We start from the raw sequence: 12,871 nt of genomic DNA on the forward strand, positions 1-12,871 counted from the left end.
TTCCAATGAAAATACAAAAGTTAAGTATCTCAACTGTGTAAGTTACTTAAAGTGAACATCCTTAAGATTTCAGTCCATAAAGAATTAGTATTTGAGTAAAAGAAAAATTTAATTTAATTTCTATGGAAGTGTACTATGGAATGCATGGCATATGCCTCCAAATCGCGTTTCTTTACCTTCACTCGCGATATTCGTGCAACTGTGGTGTAACCTGGGTGTAACACATCACATATCAGCTAACTAAGCTAAAGCTAGGCTAACTAGCTGCTACAGAGTGACATGTAGTTAACTTTACACTCAGTCTCAATAAAGGAGCTTCCTGAGTGATTGGGACATGGAGTTAAGAAATATCAAGGACCAGGTAGTAAATAAAACTTAACGTTAGATAACTAAGATTAACTTTACTTCTCATAAACCCTGCAAACAGCCGGGTATTCATGTTAGCGACATGTCGAGCAAAAGTTTGCTACAAGGCTAGTTGATGTTACAATTTCTTTGCCTTGCAAAATTAGATTTAGTTTAGTTTGATGTTTCAATTGTGTAATGCACCTAGACCCTATCATAAGAGTAAATGGACTTCCTGGTACGTGAAATCCAAACCCTGGTACCCAAAAAATTCAATCTTTAAATGGATCTATAGTTCTCTTTTGTATAACGTACTACGTTTGCTTAACATTATCTGTGTAAGAAAAATCTTGGAGATTCATTCCTCAATTGTCTAAATATTCGCTTAAAGTGCTAGGAATTTTGCATGATTCACCCAAGGAAAGTGTTATTGGTCTTCCTTCTAATGCTTTGAGTTTTACGTGATGTCTTTATCGTTACTGAAAAAGACCGCAAAATTTCCATTTAAATATTATCTCAAGACAATTCAAACGTTGATATGTCTTCTGGAAATAAGAAGAGATTGTTACTCACTCTTTACTCAGACATGTAACATGTTTTATTGACATCTCAGCAGTCTTGAACGTATTTTTCGTCCCAGAAAGCTGTTAGTTGAAACAAAGTGAAAACACTGCTTTCATGGATTTTGTTGCTTTCTGCAACAGCAAAAAGTCTAGGAAACATAATTAACTTCACCTATTTTTTAACATCTATTTTTGTTGCTGTCAAGGCTCATGCTCATTATGCTATTCAGTGTTTGTTTATGCTCTCATATGGTTGCTGTCCATTTTATTATAAATAGTGGAATCTTCATTTTTGATGATGTGCGGTTTAAATAGCCATGTAGACACTGACTGTGGGCCTGACCGCTTACAGTCTCATGATGCAAGGTGCCATATAATAGGCTAAGTGCAGACTGGTACTGATTGACAGTGTGCAGGAATGTTCTTCTCTGACATTTTCTTTTGTTGTGTCACATCTCTCTTTTAGTCTCCATTGGTCCAGGCTATATTCAGCCGGAACGCAGAAGAAGTGACATTTTTGTTGAACCATAATGAAGATGTCAATTCACTGGTAATGTTATCCCACGTTAGCTCTGCACACATGTTTTTTTTTTGTTGTGGTGTCAAATCTGTAATCATAATTTGGGTCATGGGTTAAGATGAAGCTTCTACAAATGGTTCAGCTATTTATCTCTGCTGTACTCGCGGTTGCTTTCTTGGTTGCCCCACAGCTTTTCTTTACTTGTAAAGTCAAACTTGTCCAAGTGTTTGGTTACTGTCAGCCGGCTTAGTTTTCTGGAAGCATCTAAAGTGAAATTTCTGTTTTGATAATACGTTTTACATGGACAGGGAGGGCAAGAATTAACTGTGCAAACATTTGTAGTCAGAATATAACAAATATAATACATGGATTATCTGATTAAAAGAAGGAAAATGTTTTTCTTTTTTCTCAGGACCAAGTACAAAGCACACCCCTTCATGCTGCTGCTTATTTGGGTGATGTCAACACTATGGACCTACTTATTACTTCAGGTAGAAAAAAACATTTATCTCACTTTGAAATACATCATAGTTAAAAAAAAAGGGCTTATCATCAACTACATACAAATGAGCCTTTCTTGTAAGTCACTGAGTTACAGAAGAGCTGAAATTTACCCACAACACTCAAAAATGTTGATTTTGCATTCTATTACAGGTGCAAATGTCAACGCTAAGGACCAGGGTTTGCTGACTCCTTTACATCGAGCAGCCGCCTCGCGAAATGAAGTATGTTACTATTTTTGGAAATACAGAAGGAGAAGGACTTTTAAAGACTTGAACACCATATTGTAAATGCGTAATTGTTTGAAATATGTGTGTTTTCCCCAGAAAGCTGTGGAGTTGCTACTAAAGCACAGAGCAGAGGTTAACACACAGAACAAGTACTTGCATACACCGTTACACATGGCAGCTGCAAAGTGGGCCATAGGCTGCGCTCAAGCTCTGATACCACATGTATGCGGCCTGGATGTTGCAGACAGGTCAGGAAGGACACCACTGCATCATGCAGCGCATAGCGGCCATGAAGAGGTAAACTGTAATGTTGATGGTATTGACGAATGTCGTCATCCTGGTCTTTTTCCATGTTTAATGCAATAGATTTGACAATTTGAACTTCAATACATAACAATGCTGGAGAGTACATTTGCTTTAGAAAAATGAATGATTGGGGGGGACATTCGTTTTGGTTTCTGTCAGTTGTTGCAGCATTTGATATAGATTGATATAGTAACCTAGTTTCAACTAATATTTGCTCTTATAACCAGAGCCCTATTAGAGTAATTAAAGTATGTTTCCTAGACTGTTGTCAAGACAAAATGACACAATCCCCTTGACTATAGTTATGGACACACTAGTTGACCCAATTATTATGTTTCTGCAGATGGTGAATTTGCTCTTAAGCAAAGGTGCCATGGTGAGTACCAAAGATAAAAAGGAAAGACAGGCAATCCACTGGGCTGCATACATTGGTAAGTGGTGTCATTCTCCTAAGAGACACAAATATATTGTCACTTTTTACCCAGAATGAAAGCTTTCTCTTGTTTATCTCTTTCTGTATTTGGAAAATAGACTCTTCAACAAGCAATAGGTTATTTCACTGAGGAACAAGAGTTACCTGTCAACCTGAGAGACTTGTAGTAAATGTTAAGCTCTTCTTTCAGGCCATGTGGAGGTTGTGAAGCTGCTGGTGTCTCACGGTGCGGATGTGATGTGCAAGGACAAATGTGGTTATACTCCGCTCCACGCCGCAGCTGCCAGTGGACAGTTAGACGTGGTCAAATATCTATTGAAACTGGTGGTGGAGGTAACGTAGCTCACTCCCATCACTATAAGTAAACTCAAATCGTTAAACAGACCTGACATCTTTTCTCTTAAAAGTCCAAATTAAGATGTCAGGAAACATTAGACTCCCAAAACACAGCATGCTGTTGTTATAAATGATTTGATAAAAGATTAGGCACCAATAACATGGTGTCCTGCAGAGCTCCAGGCTTTGTTTCATGTTGATCCTGCTCTGTGTCTCTAATCATGTGTCCTCAATGTCCTCATTATTAGTAATCTGCTTTTTGCTGATGACACCATTTGGTCACAAAATGCATTACTACATTAACAACTAAAGCAAAAATTACTTTTAAAATCACCTTTAAAAAAAGCCAAATCTTTCAAACCAGACTTCTTTTTTCATTTTCCATCAAAAGATTCCACCAAGCATCATCAGCAAAGTCACTTTACACTTGACGCTGATAATAATCTTTAGTGTTTCTTCGGCGGCCAACAGACTCTCATGCTTACAAATCACCAGGCATGTTTCATTTGATACACATCAATTGTTTTCCTCCTCAGACTGACGAACCTAACATTTTTGGGAACACAGCGCTCCACATGGCCTGTCACAGGGGGCAGGACGCTGTGGCCACTGAGCTGGTGAACTGTGGTGCCAACATCAATCAGCCCAACCACAACGGCAGCACGCCGCTGCATCTGTCTGCCGCCTCCTCCAGCGGGGTGCTGTGCCTCGAGCTGCTGATCAACAATGGTGCTGATGTCAACGTGCAGGTAAAGAGCCTGTTTTAGAGCAATTGTGGATTTGATAAGAACAAAAAGAAGAAATAATTATGTATAACTGGATTGTAGTCATTGTGCAGAGCAATAAATGTACAATGTGCAGATGATTTATGTCATTCTTTTATGTTTCCTTTTCCTCTGTTTAACAGAACAAGGAAGGAAAGAGCCCTCTGCACATGGCTTCTATGCACGGACGGTTCACGGGCTCCCAGATTCTGATCCAAAATGGTAGCATATTTACACTATCCCCAGCATTGTCTCTTAAAAAACGAAAATATACCCTCAAGAAATATTCTTTAAATGACTTCAAATATCAGCCCATGTCCTCACTCAATTGAAACACCTCATATTCACATCATGTTTCCTTCTTCCTCTGTACACAGGCGGGGAGATTGACTGTGCTGATATGTTTGGAAACACTCCTCTTCATGTTGCTGCCAGATATGGTCAGGAGTTGCTGGTCAGCACTCTGCTGACAAACGGTGCTGACAAGACCAGGTACATTGTCCAATCCTGAGATTGTTTTGTGTTTGTTATTTTCTTGTTGCAGGTACACTGCAAGAGAAAAGCATTACGCAGTATTACACATAAACACAGATTCAATTATTACACGTGATCCTGTAATATTCTGCCTCCAGATTAGGAAGTATATAGACAGAAAACACTTCAAGCTGCACTGTCACTGTCAATACTTCAACATCCAAACCAACAAACTCCAGGTTCATACAATACATTGTTTCCCACTATGCGCATACTAAAGTAACTTATCTTTGTTATGATCTCTAAAGACAGGGGATTCATGGGATGCTTCCGCTTCATTTGGCGGTGCTCTACGGGTTTCCAGACTGTTGTCGAAAGTTACTGTCCAATGGTGAGAATCAGTTTAAGTCAATTTATCCTATCCCTTATAACATTTGAATTACGGACACAACTCAAAATGTTTCAAACTTCACACAAGTATAATTGTTGGTTCTGTATCGTTCAGGCAATTTTTACATCATGCCGTCTCAAGTGCCATCAACTGGGGATGATATAAACTTCTCAGACGACCACGGAAGGACTTGCCTGCATGCTGCTGCTTCTGGAGGGTGAGCTAACACACACTCACACACACAATGTTATATGTATTACTTTGTCTTTATCTTTACATACAATGCATTTGCATACAGTTGAACAGTTTGACTTAGTGTGAAAAATCAGTGTTCTACAATATCTTTAACTGTGATCAGTGTCTCAATTGATTGTAGTTAAAGATATTGGAGTATTTTTGCAATGTAATACATATCATCTAGACAGTTTGAGGAATGATTTTCCATGTCTAAATATTGACAATAATTTAGGAACGTCTTCAGCTTATTTTTTGGCGGATTTTGATCAGCTCAAACTTATGGATGATTTCAGTATATTAATATAAACGTTGGATGCAATTTAATACTGTATGAAAATGCAGCAACACATGCCACAATCAGTTCTTTCTTACATTTTGGAAGTACTATACATTTTATTTGCTAACAGCTCTGCTTCAAGTGTGGTCTATATTACACAACTGACAACTTTTTTTCTTTTGTGACAGAAATGTTGACTGTCTGAACTTGCTGTTAAATAGTGCTGCTGCTGAACTGGACGTAAAAGATCATTTGGGACGGTAAGCAGCCCTGAATAGATGGAGCTAAGGTTCAACTCTGGTGTTACCTGATATCACAGCTGTCTTCTGTTGCAACTCCCAGATCTCCTTTGCACTATGCTGCAGCTAACGGTAACAGCCAATGCACCATCTCCCTGGTGAGAGCTGGCGCTGATGTCAATGAGCTGGATCTGACGGGCTGCAGCCCTCTGCACTACGCTGCTGCTTCACACACCTTTTGTGGGTGAGATAGCATTTACTGCCATTTCAATGTTTTGCTCATTGTACTTAGAGCTGCAAGGACAACATCCTGGGGACAGTTTTTTGTTTAAAAATCCAAAGTTACATTGTATTCAAGCCAGTTTGAAAAGTGTTCATCCTTCTTTCCACAGAGAGGAAACAAACTCTGAGACTGACCACAGTGACGGAAAGGAACAAGAAGCTTCTCTGTAAGTCTCACATGTCAGTCATATTAAATATATTCTTAGTCATAAATAGATAAACTTGTATCTTTATACAATAGATCTGCTCTTTTGTGCAGAATCCACAATAATCAGTCAGTAAATAACATCTAGAGGTGTTGTTGAAATATCTGTATGAAATAGGTGTAACAGAGCGAAGCAAACCTTTTCCATTATTTTAAAAAGTAGTTAAAAACAAAATCAGTGGTCAGAAAAAGTCACAATCAAATCTTTGCAACTCTGAGACCAAACTGGTAGGAGAAAAGGTGGAAATCTGGCTTTTATTATTTAAGGTGGAAGTAAACATTTGTAAGACTTTGGTCACTTTACAGAAAAGGGTTTGATTATTGAGATGTGAATGTTTATAATGGGTCTCTTTGATTACTTGCTGTAAGAAGAATAAAACCCAGACAAGATTATAAAGTTGTGCTCTGTGTCTTCAGGTGTTTAGACTTCTTGCTTGACAGTGGGGCGAACCCAACTCTGAAGAACAGTAAGGGTTACAGTGCTGTCCACTACGCAGCTGCTTATGGGAACAAACAGCATCTGGAACTGGTTAGTGGTATCTTATGATTAGATTTTTCTTGTTAATCTAAACCAGACAAGACCAAGTTGAAGTTTTCTTTTTTTCTATTTTCTTCTCTCAATCTTGCAGCTCCTGGAGATTTCGTTCAACTGTCTAGAAGAGGTTGAAAGCAATATTCCAGTCAGTCCTTTGCACTTAGCTGTGAGTGGCACATGATTACAGTGTATACACTGGAAAAGATGTGACTTTATACCTTGAAGACCATATATTTACAAGCCTTTGACTCTATTGCTAATATGCATGCTGCTGTTACAGGCGTATTATGGTCACCGTGAGGCACTGCGGTTGCTTTGTGAGACGTTGGTGAGTCTGGATGTGCGGGACATTGAAGGCAGAACTGCCCTCCACCTGGCTGCTCAGAGAGGTTTTGCCCCATGTGTGGAGGTGCTGCTGAAGCATCAAGCCTCTTACACACTGAAGGAGCACAAACGCAAGTGGACAACTCTACATGCTGCAGGTGTGTGGGTTAAGGAAAGCCTAATAATATAAGATTTCTACAAATCGTCAGTATAAATTTGGTATTGATAGCTTTCGATGGACATTGTTTTCAGCTTAAAATATATAGAACTTTATAATCTATGTAATTAGTCTTTGAAACTTCATCTTGAAATTTCCCTTCTACTGTTTTTCCCCTGTGCAGCTGCTGAGGGCCAAATGGACTGTCTGCTTTTATTGGTCAACGGGGAACAAAGTAGCGAGATCATCGACAGTCCAGATACACAGGGACAGTGAGTCACGTAATGCTTTTATACTCTGATTTGTTATTAAGACTAGGTAAAGACCTGACATATACAGCTTTTACATACATTACTGTTGTTTAAAATATTTTGTAAATATTTTGTAAAATATTGTGCATTTGTAGAATGTAAAAGTTAAACATGCCGGGTCACATGCCTAATTTCACAAATAAGAGGAACGTTTTATTTTGATTCAATGGTGGTTTGCAGATTTTTAGGGCTTTTTCAATGTAAAATAAAGCCACACTAGAGCGCTGCTTACTGTGCTCCAAGGCTGCAACACAACAAGCAACTGGCTGCTTCGGAAACCAAAACTTGCACATGTTAACTTGGAAAGCAATGATCGGATTTGAAACCAAATGCTTTAAACAATTCAGATAAAAAAAGGAATCTACTGGAATCATAGTTTTTGTAACGATTCCAAGTAGGAGTCGGCTCTCGATGCCCAATTCTAGTGATGTGATTGTTTGATGCAATGTACTTAACAACAACATATTTCTTCTAATAGCTGCAGACCTATAATGCAGGTTACTTTACCAACGAATATCCAACCAATTTTTATTTATCCGACACCATCAGAGAATTATCCTCACAGCAGTCAATTCTTCTACTGTTTTCTTTTTGTCGTATGCAGGACGGCTCTCATGCTGGCAGCTTTGGGACGGCACACCGACTGTGTCCACATCCTGTTGGAGAAAGGAGCAAAGGTTGATGCTGCAGACAAAAAGGGCTTTACTGCATTACATAGAGCTGTAAGTGTACTTGCTGTGCTATGTGTGTACAGTACATGTCCTCTCCCTTTTATTAATGGCACTTAAATATTGTAAATGTCTCTTTATAGAGTCTGTGGCGTTCCAAATGTGTTGTTTCATCTCTTGCATCATAACTATTTTCATCCTGCTGCAGGCCATGTTGGGCAGTGAGGACTGTGTATCTGCTCTGTTGGAACATGGGGCCTCTGCTCTGTGTAGAGACTCTCAGGGAAGGACCCCGATGCACCTTGTAGCGTCCCGCGGCCACACGGAACTACTTCGAACTTTGCTAAAGGCTGCTATGAAAGTTGACCCTCTGGATTCCATATTGGACTACAGAGGCTACACGCCCACCCACTGGGCTGCCCACCACGGTGAGACGCCAGGGAAACCCAACCCGATTCCCGCCCTGTGTTTTATTTTATTTCTTTATGAATGCTTATAGTCTGTGTAATGTCTTCAATTATGCATGGGCTGTGTATTCAACTCACATGCATGGATAAAAAGAAAAAAGTGGTTGAAATTCTGTTTTTTAATGGGGCCCTGGCACAAAACTGCTGGTTCAGGCTCAGGTCCGGCTTGGACAGAAACTGTGGGGTCGGACCCGTGTTTTGCTCTTACTTGGTCAGAATACACATAAACATGGCAAAAACATGTATGAATGAACATTTTTCTTTTTTCTTTTAATCTTTGAATCAATTCTCTCAGTTAAAACACTTTTTGTTGGTGAGATACTGTATTACCATTTCTTTACAAAGATTTAAATAATCATTTGTCCATTTGTGTCTGTAGGGCGTGAAGGATGTTTACACATTTTACTTGAAAACAAACTTTTTAGCAACCAGGAGGGAAATCTCTTCACCGCATTGCACTGTGCTCTGTGAGTACTGCAGTAAAAGTAAATGCTCATCATGCATATGTTTATTACATATTAATAAAAAAAATTGATTCTTCATATTGTAACAACTCTGTTCTCCCTACGCAGAGTTAATGGACATGATGTTGCTGCCGGACTTCTAGTGAAGACTGTTGGCCCACAAATTGTAAACGTTACAGATGCCAAAGGAAGGTGGGTTCTGCTCTGAGCTCTACTTGTCATAACAACTCATCACATTAATTATATTTCATGCAGCACTTCTGGGGTGTATCAGTTTACAGATATTGCAAATGTAGAAGTTTCAGATTTATTTTCAATTCAGGCATGCATCGTCAAGCAGTGGTTGTACTTATGCAATTAAATCACTCTCATTACAGCTTAACATTACTAGTGCCTTTCATTTGGTAAACAAAATTGTATGTTTTTATGCAAATATTAGTAAGTATATAATTTTTATATATACTTGATAAATCTGATGTAGAATTTTGTTAAACTTGCAGTATTGTTTTATCTTGAAGGTTTCAACAAAGGCCTTTCATAGCTTGCAGAAAGATGCAAATGGATCTTTATGTGTATGTGTGAGTGCAGGGCCCCGCTGCATGCGGCTGCTTATTCAGGAAATGTTGCTGGGCTCCAGCTGGTCCTGGCCCAGGGAGCTGAAGTCAATGCTGTGGATCATTGTGGATGCTCTGCTGTGATGGTTGCTGCTGCCTGTGGACAGACTATGGCTGTTGGTATGTGATTTAAATTACCCTCATCTAAGAACCCTTAAAATGCTTCACAACCATTTTCAGCGCAAGAAAAGGACAAAACTACATGTTTTTCTGCAAGAGATATTCAAAGTATTTTATTAGAAGGTATTCTTTCTAATAATGTATTTCCAAGCATTCAATCATACAGTGATTTAAGAAACACATCTCCTTTTAGCACGTGGAAACAGTGTTTTGGACCTCACAGTCCTCACTGATGGTTACCTTATAATACATCTGTTTCCCTGTTGGACTGATTGGAAGTTGCTAATTTAGAAAATATATAAAGGTCTGGGTTTGTTGTGAAAGTTGCCTTTTATTTTTTGCATTTCAGAGTTCTTGCTGCACAAAGCGAAACCAGACCTGACCCTGGTGGATGTCAATAATAACACTGCCCTTCACTTAGCCTGCATTAAGGTCACGCACACAAACACATACAAATGCATGTACTGTATGCGTGCAGTGGCACAATGAAATATTTTGCATGGGTGTAGCCAGAGTTATGTAACAACTGTCAGATGAGATAACCTGCTAAGATGTAGTAAATCAGGTTAAGAACGTAATCAAATGTGTTTTCAAAATTAACCTTTTTTTTTCATTTCATACCACATATTTAAACCCTGCAGTGACTCATAACAATGTGGTGCTATATCATAGTTTGGTTTGAAAGGTACTAAATTATGCAAATTAAGTAAAAGATTTGATAACATTTCCAGCCACAACTTATGAGATTTCTACATTTTCAGGCAGTTTTTTCGAAGTGATAATGGGATTTAGCAATATTGTACAATGTGTTTTATTCTGCAGGGTCATGAGATGTGTGCCCTGTTGATCCTTGGAGAGATCAGCGACTCCTCCCTTATAAATGCAACAAACACCGCTCTCCAAATGTGAGTCGTCCTAAAGCGCTGACTGCTAATTAAGAATACAAACTCATCAAAACTTGATCAAACTGAGACATACAGGAAGTAATTGGCTTGGAATTTATGAATAAGGAAATCACCCTGTCTGGAATCTGAAGTTTAGGATTAAGCCACATGATGCAGTGTGGATATAAATATCATATTTCAGTGAGACCTACTGGGTGTTAAGAGATTAGATATGTTAATAGTGCAGGACATGAAAATATCTGTTTTCTATTTAAACTGTAACCTGGAAAAAGGACAGAACGCATGCAACAGAAATTTTGAAAACAAAGATCTTGACAAAATCTAATACTACATCATAAACAGTTGAAGGGAACTTTTGAGGGTTTTTAAGGTCATTGTCAGCTGCAGGCTGTTCATCTAAAATGCCTCTGTTTTTCTGCTATTTTTATTTTTTTCAAATGTATTATTAAAATAGTCAATATCAATAGTTACCAAGGAACCTTGATATCAACGTAAATAAATTTGTCCATGTGTACAGTATTGACTCTCCTGACATTGGCCCCAGTAACTTTGCATGTAAAAGCATTTAATATGGTTGCTTTAAAGAGGTTTCTTTCTGTCTCATGCAGGCCCCTTCACATTGCAGCAAGAAAAGGTTTGGCGACTGTAGTGCAGGTGTTATTGAGCAGAGGAGCAGCAGTCATGGCTGTAGATGAGGAAGGTAAGCAGGAATAATTATACTTCTGTAATACAATACCAAAGAATTCTGTGTTTCCTTGTGTTACTGGAGGACAATGTAGGATAATTCTTGCTTGTTGGCCCTCTGTAGGCCACACGCCAGCTCTGGCCTGTGCCCCAAACAAGAATGTGGCAGACTGCCTGGCCTTGATCCTCTCCACCATGAAGCCTTTCCCACCGAGAGAAGCCGGCGCCGGTACAGCCTCTCACTTTAACCCCATCCTAAAGAATTGCGGCATTGCTGCCACCTGTGGGTCCAGCAATAACTTGTGCCACGCCTAAGTCAAGGTGCCGCACGGGTGTTTGATGGAGGGAAATTTCATCCCAGTGTTGACACGATACAGGAATTTTAGACTTCTGATCAATACTTGATATTCAGTACCATTTACCACAGGGAAAAATTAACACAACATTCAAGGCATAAAATCTTAGATTATTATAAAACCGTCATGTGCTTTTGCTACTTTTTTTTGTTGATGCTATTTGTAGTGTTAACACCTTTTTGTTAGCACTGCTCTGTAGCATGGCTTGCATATGGGCGTGCTTGCATCCTTTGCCTCAAAAGCAAAGCATTTCCAAACAGCACTCCTGCTGTTTTTTTATGTCAACTAAAACCACCCGCAAAAGCCCTTCACTTGCCATCTTTAATGAGCCAACACCATAACAAAACCTGCAAGTTATTATATTCAACCGGAGCAAATAAGACAAGTGGCAAGATCACTGTGAGTGAGATGAGACAGGACTGTGTGTGTGTGTGTGTGTGTGTCTGTGTGTGTCTGTGTGTGTCTGTGTCTGTCTGTAAACTTGCTGCCGAAGAGAAGATAGTATTGGTAATGTGGTAATTATGATGTATCAAATAATCCATCTATCCCGGTCTAGTCCAAAGTCTCCACGCAGAACAATCGCACACACAAGTTTCCAGAAACATGTATGGTCATGACATTTATACTTGTGTCATATGCAACTGTATGCACACCATGCTCATGCACCAGTAGCATTGATTGCTTCTCTAAAAGTCTAGTCTTACACATTACTGATATTAGCAGACCTTTGAGATGATCTTCTCAGTCATGTGAGTGTAGTTTAGCACACATATAGTTATTTTAATAAAGTACTAACCATTAGAAATGAGAAGAAGTTTGAACATGAGCATGCTACACAACCCTCTACACTTGAACCCCATGAACTTTCAGTATTGGCTTAATTTCTCTTTAACCACCAAAGCCTGAAATCTCCATGTTTGTCTTCAGCTGATACAAGGGCAAGAAAAGTCAGATGAATGTGTGTTTGTTTTGCATATTAGACAGTGCTTCTTAATATACTTGTTTAAAAATATTCAACAGGTGCTTTAAACCTTTTATGCAATTATTAAGACTCTATTTTTATATAATGTCCAGAGTGTAGCAGACTATACACTGATATAAATAACCTTTTTATTCTAATAATATCATTATCATGATTTACACGAATTTCATTTCAGTTGAGT

General features: G+C 38.9%; 1 protein-coding gene across 1 annotated transcript; it reads left to right on the forward strand.

The window, feature by feature from the left end:
• The first annotated feature begins 176 nt into the window (after positions 1–176).
• ankrd52b (ankyrin repeat domain 52b) lies at positions 177–12,142 on the forward strand. Its single transcript, XM_034868568.1, has 28 exons — positions 177–361; positions 1,375–1,458; positions 1,841–1,919; positions 2,083–2,153; positions 2,256–2,456; positions 2,809–2,896; positions 3,089–3,231; positions 3,771–3,983; positions 4,142–4,220; positions 4,376–4,490; positions 4,781–4,863; positions 4,978–5,080; positions 5,566–5,637; positions 5,720–5,860; positions 6,009–6,065; positions 6,521–6,632; positions 6,733–6,804; positions 6,919–7,120; positions 7,304–7,391; positions 8,035–8,152; positions 8,307–8,526; positions 8,945–9,032; positions 9,138–9,221; positions 9,618–9,763; positions 10,113–10,195; positions 10,586–10,668; positions 11,277–11,368; positions 11,477–12,142. Exons 1-28 carry the CDS (start codon positions 335–337, stop codon positions 11,665–11,667), a joined length of 3,135 nt encoding a protein of 1,044 aa, XP_034724459.1. The 5' UTR covers positions 177–334; the 3' UTR covers positions 11,668–12,142.
• Positions 12,143–12,871: the final 729 nt, after the last annotated feature.

This window comes from Etheostoma cragini, chromosome 4, assembly GCF_013103735.1.
Source record: "Etheostoma cragini isolate CJK2018 chromosome 4, CSU_Ecrag_1.0, whole genome shotgun sequence".
NCBI lineage: Eukaryota > Metazoa > Chordata > Actinopteri > Perciformes > Percidae > Etheostoma > Etheostoma cragini.

Excerpts from the sequence above, each read along its gene's own strand:
- ankrd52b (XM_034868568.1), top strand. The coding sequence starts at position 335 with ATGGAGTTAAGAAATATCAAGGACCAG. Across the intron at positions 3,232-3,770 it reads TATTGAAACTGGTGGTGGAG|ACTGACGAACCTAACATTTT; the intron begins GTAACGTAGCTC and ends TTTCCTCCTCAG. Across the intron at positions 5,081-5,565 it reads CATGCTGCTGCTTCTGGAGG|AAATGTTGACTGTCTGAACT; the intron begins GTGAGCTAACAC and ends CTTTTGTGACAG.